Genomic DNA, 17,275 nt, shown 5'->3' with positions numbered 1-17,275 from the left:
GTGGTCGGCGCTGTTGCGGTTCGGCGCATGCGTGTAGCGCCAGCTGCTGCGCGGGGACATGCGGAGCTGCGCGACGCTTTCGGGGTGAGTGACGGTCCCCGCGGCGGCACTTCCGCCGCCCCGCGCCGCTCGTTGCCATGGCGGCGGGGCCCCTCGCTGCTGCGGCCTACGGATCCGCTCCCGCCCGCCACGCACCGGAGCTTCCTCGGCCGCGGGCCGTCCCGGGCCCCGCCGCTGGGGAGAGGAGCGGGCGGCCGCCGGCGGCAGCAGCGGATCGGCCGGGCCCGGCCGGGCCGTGGCGCCAGCGCTGGCCAGGCCTCTGGAACGGAGCCGCCGTGCCGGCGCGGCCCACGCCAGCGTGCGCGGAAGGAGGCGGCGGCCCGGGAGGCGCGCCGGGGCCGAGCGGGAGCGCGTTGTCTGCCGCGGTGCTGGCGGGGGGAACCCGGGCCTAGAGCCGCCGCTGCGCCGCTTACCTGCGCGGGCTGCCTGGAGGCGTCTGGCCGCGAGGGGGGTGCTGGGCTCGGCGGCGCTCAGGGGCACCCCCCTCGGGGGGGATCCCGGGGTCAGCGGTGTCCGCAGCCGCGCTCCCGGAAAGCCCCGCGCTTCCCTCCTGGCCCGGAGGAGCGGCAGCGTTTCCTCTCACTTGACTCCAAGCTGCTCCTCTCTGCGTAAACAGAAACAGCATTGTGGGCTCAGGCTCTCGGCTTTGCACTCTAATTTAGGATGGCTTAATTTAGAATAGACATTTCTCTATGACTTAATACCCCAGTACACCCCTATCCTCGATTTTCTAAAATAACCAGTCTGTGGTGGTTAAATCTGGAGACACCACTCTACCCTTCAAGTATTTACAGAGCATCTCTCGAGCGTGTCTGCCCGCTGTGGACACGCACGATGTTGGTCATGCCAAGCGAGCAGTCCCAAGTGACTCTGAGACTCCAGTGGTCTCGTGTCACTAGCACACAGACTAAGGACCCTGTGCAGTATTGCTGAAGCAATAAGCCAAAAACTCATTATGCTTGATCTAAAGATAACAGATATGTGGGAAAGACTCTGGGGACAAGGTCTCTTTGGTCAGTTGGGGGATACTCAAATCTTTGCCATCGTACTGGAATGACAGATGAACGATGCCTCTGCATCACAAACACATCTGTGAATTGCATTTATAAGCTCGTAAAACTAAGAGAGGAAACTAATCTGCTCAATTCATCCAGGTTACTTTACACACAAACTTCTTTTTTTTCTTAAATAGAAACCTGTCATTTGAGGTGGCATATGATCTTGGCGAAGCCCTTTGTCTGCCATCCTCTCCAAGACAGGAATTATTTCACAGGAAAACTGTTCCACTTCTCTGTAGTGGAAAACCGAATTAAAACTTATCACAGCATGTCTAATGCTATAGTTATATGACTCTGAGTCAGCTATAAAGGAATTTTTATTTCCTGAATGCAAGCTAGCTATAATCACATTAAAATTTTCAGGAGGGTGAAGTACCATACTTTAAACATGCACCTGAAATCTGACAAGCAGAGGCAAGGCAATCGTCTTGCTATTTAATTATTAGTTTTGTACCAGCAACTTACAAGTTTCTCCCAGTTGCTGTGTAGGACCATGAAGTGGTAGTCCAAATTTTAACTGAACTTAAACTCCTTGACGAACTGCAGTTCTTTGAATATATTCCAAAACAGCTGACTGTTATAATCTAGATACGTTGTTTGTCTGCTGTTCAGTTGATTTATCTGTTTAAAGTTATGCCCATCGTCATCTGGGGTATACACGTAGAATTAATTTTATTTGCAACCTCCTGTGGTTTGAACAGCTTTTTTTATCCATCTTCGCTAAGTGATCATAGTCTTAAATTTTCTACCATAGAATGGTCCGTTTCTGGTTGGCAAAATGCGTAGAAAAAAAATCTCCCAAAGCTAAGAATATGTCTCATATAATAACTGTAAAAAATATAATTCCTATAAATGGAAAAATCTTCTGTGGCCTGTATCTGAGCATGATTTGGCTTGTGACTCCAAGGAATACAGAACCGCACTGTGGAGGTTTGGTGCATAGTAAATAATATCTAGTTAGTTATTAAAGTAATAGATTTAACTTAATCTTCTCATGATGCTGTTTCTGCTGTATGTCAGTTACTGATCATGCATCTAGTTGCAAAGACAAGGGCATTTAAGGGATGATATGACCACTAGGAGAAGCAGGAATTTTTTTTTTTTAAGTATATGGAGTTCCAGAAAGTATACTAACAGCTCCTAGGCTTTTAAAAATCCAATTAGAAGTCTGAAATACTTAAATATTAAAAGAGATGGGTCTATCTTAGGTGCTTAAATTAAATAGAAAGTCAAAGGAAGAAGAGGAAATGACATCACACTGTCAAATAAGGAACAGCTAGCTGGAGCAGATGACTTGTAGTGCAAAAATGTGCCCCTCCTCCTGTGAATTGCTTCTGAGATTTGTTAAAGATATGTGATGGCAAGGTGAGCAAAAATAGGTTGTGGATTTAAGGTAGCCACATTTCTTCCCCTCCCGAAAGTGGTAAGTAGGGCTTACTTCCCACCTCCCCATTTCTTACAAGAAATACATAAAAGCTGCTTTTCAAGAGTGTTGCCTTTATAAAAACATGTCCAAAATTTGTACAGGCATTCAAAAATCCGAACATAAAATTGCTATATTCCATACCCATTAAGTGAAACATATTAGAGCATGCTTTGTTCTACTGTGAATACCAGAAAGATTTTCTTTATTCTGAACCTGACTAGCCTCAAATATTTGGTCGCATTGGGGCTGGGAGAGCAGGGAACAGAGCAACAAGACTATCTGTGTGATCAGTTATAGGTGTTGAGCTAAAATACATGCCAATGCTTCTTAATTTCCAAATAGAGGATTATTGTCACTATAACAAAAGTATTTAGTGATATGTGTCATTATGAAAACTGTATGTTTGGGATGTTTTATGTAATGAAAGTTCATCTCACAAGAATTTTTTTATAGCTTCCCATATACATCCTTCACTATGTAGATACCCTGCTGTTTATGGATACATTAGACCATTTTCAGCTTACACTTATCCATCCTATTATTCACTCATCAGTTCAAGTCTAAAAGTATATTTGGCCTTGTAAAAAAAAACCTTAAAAATCAATCACATCTCTGATATTTAGAATAATTTGTATTTGTTAATGTGAGCAGCATGAATGATTAAAAAGTATCTTCCTTTGTACAGTTACCTTCCCTTAGACTGGATGGTGTTGATAGCTTCCTAATGCACCGACAAACCTTTGAATTGCCTTGGCTTCTATCTGCCCTGTAGTAATTACTAGCTATAGTTTTAGTTTGAATTAACTCAGTTCCTTTTGAATAACACTGAAACTGTAACATCTTCAAAAGTGTTCCGATCTTTCCAAGTGCCGTAACCTATGCCTAACTAGGCCAGAGAAGCAGAATAACCGGAGTTCGTACATACAGAGTTTGTACTTCTCGATTACACATCCTCGTGGCTCCCTCTTAAGATACTATTTCTTCAAACAAGCTTGTGCATGTTTTAAAATATAAGCATCAGCTCTCTAGACTCCGCTGAAAAAGTAACTGGGTGATTTAGTGAAAGAGCACACGTGCTACCTCTCTTGATACTCCTTGCTTAAGGCATGGAGGACAGTTTCGTAACTGTCCATTCACAACTCCTCCCGAAACGTCAAGGCAAGTCACCTTCTTTGAATTCACAAAGACGTTATTGTTAGAAGCAAGTTCTATGGCTGCAAAATTTGCGTGCCTTATTTTTTAAAAATAAAGAGTTGATTGAAACAAGTGAAAATTACCTTTTCCTAGCATATGTAAATATTTAAGTCCATTTCAGAAATTGAACTTAGCATTCCAGAGGGATTTCAGACAGGCGATTGTGCAACAATCAGTCTTGAGAGCTGAGATTTAGCCAGCATTCAGAAAGCTGACACAGTAATTACGAGCAGTGGTTTTGGCATGGGATCTGATGGAGGTTGGGCTTCTTAACAAGCCCTGCGAGGGTTCTATGTTATCATAGCAAGCACGTTACATGTGCTCTCAGCTACAGCAATGCCACCCCCCCTTCCTGTCTCATTTTTGTATCATAATCAATGTCTCGTTCATGGTCTCGTCAGATCTTGTATGTGCGCTGAGATGGAGTACTGTCATTTCCTGACTAATCAGTGTGCTGTATCAGTGATTTTTCAACTTGTTAACTTGCATTTGACTTCAAAAAATACCAAAATGGAAGCACAAACTCCACAGGCATTAGCCTTAGGTTCACTAACTCATTCTCCTTCGTGTCTTTTGCAGATTCATTGGTAATAGGATAGGATCTGTGAGGCACAAAAAAAATCACTGCTCAACACAGTGTGAGCTGATGTGATAGCTGTTTCATTTGCAAATTGTGTTAACATGATAGGAAGTAATTTTAGAATTGGTGTTATACTGGCCCTGTGCTGCTTAAGTCTTTTTGACAAATGGGTTTCTCCAGTCTTCTGCTTGCACACAGACAATGGTTCTGCTTGCACTTACAGAACTGGAGGGATGAACTGCTGCTGCAGGACTACTAGACATTTTGAACTCATTTGGTAATCAGAACTATGTTATTGCTTCCCGGGGGTGTATGTAGTTAATTTTACTATGAAAAATCTGCAATTCCCATTACTGTGAAGGATCCAGCTTGACTGTGTAATGCAAAAATGTCCAGGGTTAAGCTAGCTTTTAAGGAGATTGCCTGAAAAGGAAGGTCTTCACTAAAATCAGGAGGGCTGAAGTAAGTAGAACTCTCATGCTCTGCTGCAGCAGACAGGATGCTGGTTCGGCCCTTGTCCACTTCTATTCAAGCTGATAGACTCTCGTCTGGAGTTCTTAGATGCCTGGCTAAAATGCACTGGGTTCGAACAGATTTACCGTAAGCTGTTACTTGTTTCTGTACCCCACTAGATGCCCCATCCCTGCAGACACCCCAGGCCAGGCTGGGTGGGGCTCTGAGCGACCTGATCTGGTGAAGATGTCCCTGCTCATGGCAGGGGTGGGACTGGGTGAGAATGGAAGGTCCCTTCAACCCAAACTATTATGATTCTATGATTTCTTACAGTACCATACTGAGAAGGGGATTTTTTGTGATGTCTGTAGCTGGCCCTCCATTGTTGGTTGACTTCAGGTGGATTTTTTTCTTTTGTGGGAAAGAAGCAAGGACGTTTGTGTTAAGAAATAGTCTTGATTCTCAAGAGAGAGAAGAGTGAAACTGTTTTGGGTCCGTTGGTTTTTGGTTGTTTGGATGGTTGGTTTTAATATTTTTTGTCTTAAACAGCCATATAACACCGTATTGTACTTGCTGAAGTTAGGATATTCGTGTAGATGAAGCATAGACCCAGGGAACATGTTTGCTTATAGTCTCGGACTTAATTTCTCCAGCCTTCAGAATGTTGACTGTCCCCGCCCCCTCAATCCATTTTGAATTTCCTAAACAAAGCCCCGTGAATCAACTCGTTCCTCAGACTATGATTACTTATTCATTATAAAGCAATTGCCAACGCTTTTTTTTCCTGTTGTAAGTGGGCCAGGTAAAGCATCATTCACACATTCAAAATAAAGCTCAATATAGCAGGACAGTTTAAGCTGAGATTATTTCAAATCCCTAGATTTCCAATTTGTTTGAAACAGCTAGAAAGACTTGAGGCTGATTTAAAGTATCTTCATGCTTAAGTTTGGTAATAATAGTGACTGCTTTATATAAAAGAAGTTTGGTAATTCTGATTTAAGTAGTCGGTAATTATGTTTATTGGAGAATAGGCCATTTGTTAAGCTATTGAAGGTAATACTTAAAAACAGATTAGGCTGTTACATGTTGGCTATACTGGAAACCATAAACTCACCAGCAGAAAGAAGAAACTAGAGATAGCTACTAGAAAGTTAAAGAGATTGTTCTGGAAAGCTTATTTTGCATAACTAACTGGCAGTTTATGTACAAGAACCGAAGTTGTTGGTGCACGTTTGCCATCTATCAATAGCTTTATTGAACATATTTTTCTTTTTCCTATACAGTTTGTGTAAGAGAACTTACCTATTTTGTACTTTAGTTTTGCGGTCAGACAAAATAAACAAGTTTGGTAAAGTTTTCTTATTGGCAGGCATTAGGACAGAAGGCCTTTCTACAGAGCTATTTAATTCCTTGACATACTGAAATTTCGTACGGGAGATGAAGTCATCAAGTTTGCAATTCTGATATTTGTGTCCTCCTCTCTTTTGAAGGGAATGAAAACTGCAGGAAACCTGTCAAGGACTGTGAATTTCTAGGGTCGTGAGACATCACAAGAGAGCAGTGCATAATGTCAGCTGCAGGAGTTGCTGCTCAAGAGATCAGAGTCCCATTAAAAACTGGATTTCTTCACACTAGTCAAGGCATGGGGAGTCTGAAAACCTGCTGGGGTAGCCACAGTGGATTTGAAAAGTGAGTGAGGCTAAAATTTGATCTATTGCATCTTCAGATATATGAAATGAGCATTAAGAATATTTGTACCAGACCAGTACCAACTTACAGTTTATTTACAGCGAAGGCTTTTTTTTTTTTTAGTACTTTCTTTAATGTGGATCCTATAGCAGTGGCATATAATCTGAATCCATCAACAGAGCAACGTTTACCATCCATTGGTAAGTATAAAGACTAACATAGGTATTTAGGTGGTGTAATGGATTCGTCTTGGAAAAAAAAATCCTCAGGTCTTCACTAAGACACTAAATGCGTTCTCATTCTGCATATAAGGCTGCCCTCTGGTGACAGAATTCAAACATTTCAAGAAAATACTACTGCAAGCCAAACAACAAAAAAACCCCAAACAAAAAACTCCGAACATTTTAAATAACATGATCAAGTTAAACAAAACCTTTTACTCAGAGGCCTCTGAATTGCCATTACACTTCTGACAGAAAAGCCACTTAGTAAAACAGCACTTGTTTCCTTGTAGTCCTCTGCTGGGATCTTTGTAGCTCTGTCCTGGTGCTTATGCTTGGGGTCTCCTGAACTACCTCATTTAACTGGAGCACTGGCTTGAAACAGCTGCTCTCAACTTGACACGCATAAATCCATGACCAGAAAATATCTATAATAGCTAACTTTTGCTACTGGAATCATTAAGCAGACGTTACCTATTGTTGCATTAGAAGGAACGACAGTTAAATATGCAGTGGTAAAGTCTTGTGCTAGAGCGTTACTTAAAAAAGCATTTCTAATACTTTCTCGTGTTTTTAGGGCACTCTTCCAACCATGCTTCCATGAATGACCACAGCTTTCCTGAAAGTTGCATCCAAGTCCCATCTCAGAAATCCAGTCCACCTCCTGTAAGTCCCAGAAATGAACAGCCAGTTTCAAGATACGAAGACCATCTCGTTCCTGGCTTTAGTAAACTGTCATTAACCATGGGCTGTGTTTCTGAAGAAACGCCTCCTCACATGCCAATAAAAAATGGGCCAATTCAATTTCTGTCTGCTTCTTCCAATGAGCGTAGCTCCAGACCATTACCCCCTCTGCCTATTTCTGAAGACCTTACTCCAGATGAGGTTGACAAAGAGGTGGAATTCCTGACTAGCTCAGATACTGACTTTTTGTTAGAAGATTACGAACTTCCTCCTTTCAAATCCAGTGCTCCAAGCCGGCGGAGCTTTAGGGGCTGTGGACAAATCAACTATGCATACTTTGATACTCCAACAGGACCAAAACCAGAAGATGCCAACCCTACACAAAGCCTAAGTGGATACATATCCAGTATTTATCCTCCTCCACAGCAGCTGCATCGACGTTTGCGAAGGTCCCATTCCGGGCCAGCTGGATCTCTTAATAAACCAGTAGTAAGGCTATCTGGACACTTAAATCGGTCTTCTCCAAACTCTGATGAAGATAAACCAGAGATTCCACCAAGGGTTCCCATACCTCCAAGGGCTCTCAAACCAGATTACAGAAGGTGGTCAGCAGAAGTTGCTTCTAGTGCATACAGTGATGAAGACAGGCCTCCAAAAGTGCCCCCAAGAGAACCTTTGTCACGCAGCAATTCCCGTACGCCGAGTCCCAAAAGCCTGCCATCATACCTCAATGGGGTTATGCCCCCCACCCAGAGTTTTGCACCTGATCCTAAGTACGTCAGCAGCAAAGCTCTACAAAGACAAAATAGTGAAGGATCTTCCAACAGGATCCCTTGCATTCTGCCCATTATTGAAAATGGTAAGAAGGCCAGTTCCACGCACTACTATCTGCTGCCCGAAAGGCCTCCGTATTTGGACAAGTACGAGAAATTCTTCAGAGAAGCAGAAGAGAGTAGTTCTAACACTGAGGTTCAGTCCTGGTCTGGTGACTGCACAGCCACTTCAGCCCCAACAAAACTGGACTCAAAACCTCGAATGGACATAGCTGGTCACCTCAAACGAAAACACCTGTCTTATGTGGTTTCCCCGTAGTCTCTGGGAGCACAGTCTCAGCTCAGTTGTTCAGGATGGAGCTGAACTTTACCATGTTACAAAGTTCTTAAGGTTCTCAGATAATGAAGTAGGACCAGTTTGACCTCCGAGAACTGGAAAATGGATGCTAAAGTCCTCTTATGCTGCATATCTCTGATGTGTTTCTTTAGACTGTTTTTTGTCTTGGTATGTATAGCTGAAAACCCGCAAAGATTCCATAGAAACATATGAAGGGATAGTAGTCACAGTTGGCCAGTTATATGCTACCTAGACGAACATATTTGGTAGTCACATTATCCAAAACAAACAAAATAGTAGCTTTGGTTACGAGTCCTTTATAAAGCTGACAGAGCAGATAACGCGGTACAGTTTTTGCAACAGGCATTTGCAAAATTTCTTTCACAGACTAGTAACTCTGCTGAGAACAGACTCTGTCCTCTCTGACTAGGATATGCCAGCCTGGTAAGAAGGTAACTGCAAGATCTGATATCCACTTCAAGACTTGGCAGGCATACTGGAAGTGTGTTTCGAAAGACTAATCTATTTTACAACTTAATTTGACCCTAATAGACTTTTAAAGTGAGTTAGGTTTTGTGGATTCTTTCAGTTGCCAAACACAGCTCCGTTTTTCCTAGGAAAGACTTGGACGAGCTATTGGTAAGCCTCTGCTGCTGCTCTTTTCCTGCTGGATCATAGAAACGTGTGAGAGTGTCCTGAAAGCGGCAGAGGATGTGAGCAACTGCACAGTTGCTAGTAGGTAGGCAGTGACAACTACATGCTCACCTAGAGTCTGAAATTCTGACTGTATTAAATACAGAATCGCAGCACAAGCTGGTCTTGTGTTTTGGTTTCTACTCAGTATTTTGGAGGAAGAGGCGATGAGGAAAAAACATTATTCCATTTATGAACAGTGTCAGTTCCATCTCTTGCTGCTTCAGATGCTGCTTCTGGCTGTTTAATTTTTCCTCATTGTGCCTCAGCGATCCACTCAAGTTCATTGAAGTGCCACATTTGTGCATTAGCACTTTCTCGTGCTCGTTTTGATTACGTTTATCCCCTTACAGATAAGCACAAGAGGAAGGGTGCTCGTTAACAGAGGCACAGAAGGTGAATGTGTTCCTCCTAACAGAAATAAACAAGCTGTTTACAGTTTAAACTGCTGAATGAGATGTTTGAGCTATTTTAAAGCTTACTTTTTATTTGTTTTAGTACAGACTAAATGAAGGTGAAATACATGCTATAGAAATGCACTGATATTTCTGCATCATGTACAGTATTGAATAAAAAAGAATTCACTTTGTATTTTGAATATTGTCATGTCTTGAGTTTAATAAAGTTATAAAATACTTATTTATGATACATTTTGGTTTTTGCTTTTTTGAGTAGTGTATGCAATTGTGCATTTGAGTTCTGCATTTACTGGAAACTTCAAAGTGAGTAATGTTAAACATGCAACAAATGTTGAATTAGGCTTGCATTTAAGATTTCTGCAGAAGTGTTCAATAACTCACATTGCACACCATTAATTCTTCCTTACTACCTGGCAGCATCATGTAAACCCTCCTGTAAGATTAAGTTACTCAGCCTATCACTATTAATAACCTCTGTTATTTCTAGTCACCCAGCGCATGTTAGGCACCATTGTACAGAAAAGAGAGGACAGTAGTGTTCTTGTCTTCAAATTCTCACCTGTTAAAAAGGACTAAATTGTACATTAAGGCTAACTGAAGAGGAGCTACTCACGAGGATGAAAAAAGCTCAAGCGTAGTGTGTTGGTTTTTTTTCTTCTTAAGAGGAGAAAGAAACAGCCAATAGTCATCACAAAGCAAGTATATTTAACTGCAGTATGTGAGCCATGGATAAGGTTACTGAAGATACGAAGCATTACGCAACTTGCATCTTTTAGCTGTGTATGCAAGTAAATACTTGCCTTGATCTGGCAGACTGAAGTCTTAGCATTTTCTGTGAATGACTTTGTTTCAGAATAAAGCAGGTTACCATCCTTGGAATTCTACTTGATGGAAAAAATATCAGATGTAGTTTTTCAGTAATGCCTAATTACTGCATGTCAGCTGAATAACAGCACAGAGGTAAGTCTTATTCCAGAAGTTAAATGATGAACTTTAGTGCAACTGTAACTGAAACAAAACAGACTGAACCTGAATGGAAAACGGTGCCTGGAACTGCTGGGCTATGAGCAAAACACTCAAGCAGGTTGCAGAGCTCATGTGCCTCTTCAGTATGAGGAAAGTCATTTACAGTCAAGTCCTACAGCATTTAAGTAACTTGGCTATTTTCCCTTAAAAAATCCAGAGTAATAGGGTTTCACTGAGGACTTGGCCCATGGTTCAGTGGTTCTCTCTGGGTGACAGTGAGGGGGTCACTGACAAAGGCAAGTGGAAGCCTGGCTTGTATGTTCTTAGATACTGGATTCCTGTGCTTTGGGGGACAAAGTTTGTGTGATCCAAAAATTGTATTCCGTTTTCCAAGTGGGTAATTAAGGCTGTAGAGTTGTGAGGGAAGCTTTGCAGGTTCTGGCCAGAAGACATTTCTCTGCTCATCCCCGACACATGATAAGACTTGTCAGAACACAAGATGCTTTTGCAACAGCCTGGTCACATGTCTGAATATTTAGAGCCTGGGCTCACCTGGGCAAGGCCTGACAGCTTGGCCCTGAGGAAGCCGCTTGCCAAATAGATTTGACTGGAATAATCACACTTCAAAGCAGTTACAACTCGATACGCTGAAGTCTGAAGAGTCAAGGAATTTCTGTTAAAGCAGGGAAGAAAGATGTGCATCTAAGGAAAGACAATGCCCCAAGAGTGGCAAAACACCCCCCGCCTGCTGAGTTTCAGACTAGTAAATCTACCCAGAAGAGCTGAGCTGGAAACTAAAGGATAAGATGTTTGCCTCAATATGCCTTTTCCTGAAAGGAAGAGACTGTGTTAGTACCTGGTGACTTGAAAACCCCACGAGCTTAACTTTTCCACCATGTTAACTTGCTCTTAAACAGTTGTCAGGAAATAACACAGCTGTACTGGGAGGTCAGTTAAAAACCTCACGATCGTCAGTTTCTCTTGCATCCTAAGGGATACATCTAAACAGAAAATAAACCTGATTTGGAAGCATGCTGATGGACAACATAATTAAGTTCCGCAGTAATTTAAAATTACCCATCATTGTTGTTGCTGTCACTAAGAGCTTTCCGTTCAATCCCAGACTGCAATGGGCACAATTGCCACTGTACTGAAACTGCAGAAGAGCTCTCGCCAAGATTGCCTTTCCTCCCGCTGCAGCCTTGGTTTTGTTTTTGAACAGTCTGAGTGAAGTTGTAGGTTGGACATGGTAAAGGAAAGCATCCGTCTAGTCCAGGACAAAGGCACCAGCAGTTTTGCAAGGGCAGTTATTACAGTAGGGAGTAGCTGCTGATGGCGTTCATACCGAGTCTTGTCAGGAATTCAGGGTTAAGATGATGACCAGATCAGTCACAGTGGAATTCCCACCCTTCAAACTCATGATTACAGACCGTGGCCCTTATAAACACGTTTAATAGTATTACAAGCTACACATTAAATACACACTCTCTAGACTACTGGCAAGAAATCTGAGATGGAGGTAACAAGACGCATGATTTTATCTGCTTCTAGGGTCTCTGCAGTTCGGTAACCTATTGAGTGTGTGTGGTGTGTTCCTGGGGTAAACGTTAGTATTTTTTAAAGTAGCCTAATATTTTCTTTTCTTGATAGCTTGCTTTCCAGAACAGGTTATAGTCATTTAAAACTGAAAACTGATAGCAAATGTTCTGTTTCTCTTAGCTTCTTGGCACTGCAAATCTAGCACACAAAGTTTAATTATTAATATTTGCTAAATAGCACTGCAGAGATTCCTGGCTGCCGAGCCTGTGATTAGCATTTGTAAGCTGAAAGAGGTGTTACCCCCACCCATCCTGCATTGTAATTCAGGCCTTGCATAATCCCCACCCAAATACCTATTTTTTCATCCACACTGCTCATTATTTTTTCTGAATCATATTTGGATGCCACACCCGTGATTGCTCATAGACTGTTGCTATATTATTTATATATTGGTGTGCACCTTGATCCCGGTTGCGGTTACTTTTGGAAAAAGTGTTAAGCATTCCAAATTTTAAGTGGCATGCCAGTGAAACATGGGAACCATTACTGCTATTCATTTCCTTACAAAGTGATTCAGAGGAAAAGATGCTTCTATGTTTAAAATGCGCAGCTTCTTGCTGAAGATTAAAACTGTTGGCCACAAATTCTTAGCATTTGAAAACTACAAAGGAAGAAGCATGCAAATATACTGTCATGAAATACCAGAAGAAAAAGTACGCCAGATGACCACACCATCACCACCCCAAATCTGCACGAGGACGCTGACCACTGCACATTGAGCCATCGTGATGAAATACTAAGAGGCCCTCCATGCACAGAGTCTCTAGATCAAGCATAGGCTCATCAGGCCTGACCCAGAAGAACGATCACCTGCCAACCACCTACCCAGGCAACAGAGAGGCGTGATCCGGTCACCCAAAATTTTTTTTTTTACCTTCATTAATGTGTTTATTATGCTCACAACAGCTTCAAGGGCAGGGGCAGCACTACTGAGCACCCTTCTAGAAGGCAACTGGAACACACAACCAGGCCTATACACTTCGCAGTCTTTAGGCATAAAGCTCCCAGGGAACTTATCGGTTTCAGGGAAGTTCACACTAAGGACCACATCCGCTCACGCCATGCTGACTCCAGCTACTGCATGGCAAGGTGCAAGGGAGACAGGGGCGAACAGCAAGTGGACCTTTGCAAGGTTGCCCACTGCCCTGCAATTCCTGTGGTGTCATTTACTGGCTGTTAAGCAAGGTCCAGAGGAAACCTGAGACTCCGACCATATTAGCTTGTACTTGGTGACTTCATTTGTCATCTATCATGTTGACAAGTTATTCCAGAAAAGTTTTCCTGCACCCTGGTTGCACACCCTGCATTTGAGATTAAGAAATTTGAATTGGGATGGTGCTCTTATGATGCAGAACCTACAGCACTGCGATAGGCACGTGGCAAGGCAGAGGCCTCTAACAACTCAGGGCAGAGATGAGATAACGGCGCACGCCCTGACACACTCTGTGGTCATGGGATTAAAATAGCCTGAACTGCTCTTGCTGGGAAGATGGAGGGCCGCTTCTCAGAGAGTGTCTTATCATGCTGAAAAATGACACAATGAACAAAAGTGGTCGACAGCCCTGTCTCGGACACACTTTTAAAAGAGGATGGCAGCAAGGCAAGTGCCAGTGATCTCCCGCCTGATAAAGAGCCTGATGGAGAACTAGCACGGGGCTCTAAAGACAAAGGGCTAGCCTTAAAGAAGGATGAACTGTGTAGCTCCTACCCTCAAATTAAATGGTTTAATGCTAGTGTTTTGTTAGAGACTGACAGTCTAAAAGCACATGTTTTTAAGGGTGAGAAGACCACATTAGGCCATTTTCTTCTAAAGTTTTTACCAGTCATACGATGTCCTGTGCTGGATGCCAGCCACAGCAGCACTGTTCTATGGGAATGGCCAAGGACCCCATCGCTCCCCAGTCAACCTTCCCACTGGAGGAGCAGCCTGCGCTCCGATGGGACAGACACAGCAGGCACCAGCATCAGTCCGGTCTCAGCTTTAGGAAACTCTACACGGCACAGGAGTGAGCTCAGGATTGCTCAGTCCCTTGGGCTGCCAGTAACCAAATAGGCCGTTGCTCTGGACACGGTGCCTCGCCCAGGCAGGCCACGCTTCTCCTGTCAGCTGAGCTTAGTCAGATCGACCTGGCCAAAAGCAAGTTCTGCGATAAGACAGGATCCTATTGCATGCCCTGGAGCAGCACAATAAGTAAGGCAGCTGTTTTGCAAACAGTCTGGCTTACAATTTAATGCCTGAGCTTTATTTTACATTGGGATATTCAGTTGTGCACAAGGGAGTGCCCAGTGCAACACGAATACATAACCTGGGCCTTCACAGGCAACACGACAGGATGCAGACAGTGCCCTGGAGAATTCAGCAAGGCTGAATATTCCCCCCAAATGGGCTCTGTGCAAAGTAACGCACAAGTGCCAAGACCTTCCACCCAAAGTTCCAGACGCTAACACCTGCCAACTCCTTTTATCAACCTGCAGAAACTCCTGTCACACGACCCTGCCCAGGGCTGGAGAGAGCTACAAGCACTCATTTCCCTTCTGCACAACTAAAAGGAAGGGAAAGTACTCCCTTGCAAAACACAGGGGATGGGCAACTGATTAACACGTCAGATGTGGCAATGGGAGAAGTCAGCAGAGATAAATGCATCTTCTGTTGCCAGTTCTCTTATGAGACAGCAATTCCCCACCCCAACAGCAGGTTTCCTATTAAAAATGCAAGCAACAGTGCTGTGCCCATCAGTGGTCAGATTCATCCCCACCCAAGGCAGATTGCCTCCCACCTGCCAGTCACTACCTTGCCTAGCTGGTAACTTCAGTGTGAGAGGGCTCGTTCTAATTTATATACAAAATAAAACAGGAAAAAGTGGGAGTCTGAGGCTAGAACTGCATGTATGTGGAAGTAAACAAAGCCTTCTGAGAACTCATTGTAATTGAGAAATGTTTTGATGTACAAAAGGAGGCAGATCCCAGAGTCAACAGTACTTACAGTGCAATGCATGCAATTTAAAAAGCAGTGTCGAAACTACAGAGATCGGTCTCCAAAATAACTCGTTGAAGCTTAACAGCACAGAGAAACCAAACACATCGTCTAAAGAAGAGCTGTAACTGCAAAAACCTCAATAGAAATATGCCTCTTAAGAGTATTGCAGTTCAGAATTTCCTAAATTCTAGACACGAATCCACGGAGTCTTTAAGAACTGAAGTGCCTCCAGCTAAAGAGCAGAAAATATCCTCGTTGCCAGGTTTAGAGCCAGCAAGCAACACTGTCCTGCCCAGCACCAAAACCTGTATTCTCAAGGAGCAAACAAGCAGTACGGATGGGTGCAGAGCAGCAGCAGTGGCTTCTCCACAAGAGCAGACAAACCAAGCCCAACGCAGATGCAACCGCCGCCAGGCACCATACCTGTGCAAAGAGAGCGGCAGCCAGACGTCCAGTGATCCATCACCCGGCAGCTCTGAAGCAAAGAAGCATCCCCAAAGTCGACCAGGAAGCCCCCCAGGAAGTCAGACTCAGCAAAAACCAGGGCTGGGCCCAGGCCTCAGCTTTTATGGAGCTCTGGGTGCGGCAGGTGCTGAGAGGGCCCAGGTGAGGCTGGTCATGCCATAATGGGCACAGCTGCTGCTTGACCCTGGAAAAACCTGTTTCCAAGCTGTTTGAAGGAATGATGTTCACTGCTCAAGGACATTTTCATTTTTAGGAACTAGCAGCAAATTTAGGCCAATACTTTAAGTGTCCTGAGGTAAAAGCAGTCTGTCTCAAGCATGAGGTGCTGTAATGCACCTGACTTCGAAAGCTCTTATTAAAAATGGCATTACTTCTTTTCACTAAGTCTTGAACGGCAGATAAAAATGCAGAATTAAGTAAAATTCAATATGCTACTAGACTGAAAGGATTAAGTCACTGACAGTCACTGTGGGTTTCATGCCTTTGTAGCTAGATCAACGCTTGTAATTACTGGATGAAGCATCTTCCCCTGTGTACTTTTACAGCTGTAAGTACTAGTGTGCGGGCTGGTTTGCATCCGTTATGGTTGTGTTTGTCTCCACCTATTTTAAAAGCACTGCCTTTCTCTCTCTGGAAGAGCATCCTCTCTCTGTTGCTCCGAGGGACGTATTCCTGGGTTAGGATTTGCACCTGCTTACAGCACAGTGCTGTGTACTTTCCCTGATTGGAAAGAAACTTGCCAAAGACCTGCAGCAAAACCACACCGCTCACTCTCCACATGTCCTTTGTTTTCTTCTGGTTCAGAGTTGCTTCTTCAATTATAAGCTACTTCATTCTGAAGGAAAATATTTTTCAGCAGTGCAAGTATTCACTGCAGGCGTGAGCATCTATGCCATCTTGTTTATGTGCCTAAGTCATATAATACTTCGCAATTCAGTGAAAGAGCTCATTCTCAAATACCCATTTAAGCCTACACAACAACCAGAATCAAGAGAAAAAACCCCCACGCTATTATTGAGAGATGACACAAGGCATGCAGCAGATGCTTACTGACTACCTTCTCAGCAGGAAAACAAACAAGCCCCCAAATCCTCCAGCGGTCAGGGAACAAAAAGCTAAATTCTAGGTAGAGAAGAGTGGATGCACTCTCCTCATTTTTAGCTAAGTTCTGTGGCAGCAAACAGCCAATTACTGTAGGCTCTAAAACTAAAGCTTGCCAATAATAACAGGGCACAAAGTTTCTAGCGTTCATGAAACACTGAGCAGAACAGTACCTCATCTTTCAGCGGCAGATAAAGGGGATTTTAGGAAAAGAGATATATAGCCAGCAGGGATCTTCTTTATGAAATGTGAAATGGAGAAGGAGAGAGGAAAAAAGCATTTCACAACTTGGAAGGCACTTTTTTCCCCTCAAATCAGCAAATTTCTTCTTAACACTTCCCGTAAGAGGAAAATTAGCCCAATCTTAGTTCACGCACCTCCCCTGACTTAGAGACTGAGTTAAAGACACCTTGGCGGAAACAGAGAATGCGTATAAATTCAGGTTTGCTGGACATTGGCAATGTAAAAGGTTCAGAACAGGATCAGCTTTATAGAAGGAAACTGTGATGCAAGCAGCATTGCCACATTTCATTAAACAAGTCCTTTTTGCTGAATGCAGTGAAAGAATCTGCAAGTTAAC

The 17,275-nt window shown here is 43.3% G+C and overlaps 2 protein-coding genes across 4 annotated transcripts in view; one reads left to right on the top strand and one right to left on the bottom strand.

The window, feature by feature from the left end:
• SLC45A1 (solute carrier family 45 member 1) overlaps positions 1–17,275 on the bottom strand; it is a 67,823-nt gene that overhangs the window by 49,393 nt on the left and 1,155 nt on the right. For 2 of the 3 annotated variants that reach the window (XM_065650169.1, XM_065650173.1), the window contains exon 1: positions 474–653. The exons of the other annotated variant lie outside the window; for it this stretch is intronic. The gene's annotated coding sequence lies outside the window, so the exon portion shown is untranslated. Of the gene's footprint in view, positions 1–473; positions 654–17,275 lie in introns of those variants that run through there. 3 annotated transcript variants of the gene reach the window in all.
• ERRFI1 (ERBB receptor feedback inhibitor 1) lies at positions 7–9,700 on the top strand. Its single transcript, XM_065650177.1, has 4 exons — positions 7–84; positions 6,262–6,460; positions 6,584–6,660; positions 7,259–9,700. The coding sequence occupies exons 2-4, from the start codon at positions 6,339–6,341 to the stop codon at positions 8,455–8,457; spliced, it is 1,398 nt and encodes a 465-aa protein (XP_065506249.1). The 5' UTR covers positions 7–84; positions 6,262–6,338; the 3' UTR covers positions 8,458–9,700.

This window comes from Caloenas nicobarica, chromosome 22 (genome assembly GCF_036013445.1).
Source record: "Caloenas nicobarica isolate bCalNic1 chromosome 22, bCalNic1.hap1, whole genome shotgun sequence".
Classification (NCBI taxonomy): Eukaryota; Metazoa; Chordata; class Aves; order Columbiformes; family Columbidae; genus Caloenas; species Caloenas nicobarica.
The sequence above is the reverse complement of the archived record's forward strand: the minus strand, read 5'-3'. Positions and strand labels throughout refer to the sequence as shown.

Excerpts from the sequence above, each read along its gene's own strand:
- ERRFI1 (XM_065650177.1), top strand. The coding sequence starts at position 6,339 with ATGTCAGCTGCAGGAGTTGCTGCTCAAGAGATCAGAGTCCCATTAAAA. Across the intron at positions 6,461-6,583 it reads AGCCACAGTGGATTTGAAAA|TACTTTCTTTAATGTGGATC; the intron begins GTGAGTGAGGCT and ends TTTTTTTTTTAG. Across the intron at positions 6,661-7,258 it reads GCAACGTTTACCATCCATTG|GGCACTCTTCCAACCATGCT; the intron begins GTAAGTATAAAG and ends TCGTGTTTTTAG.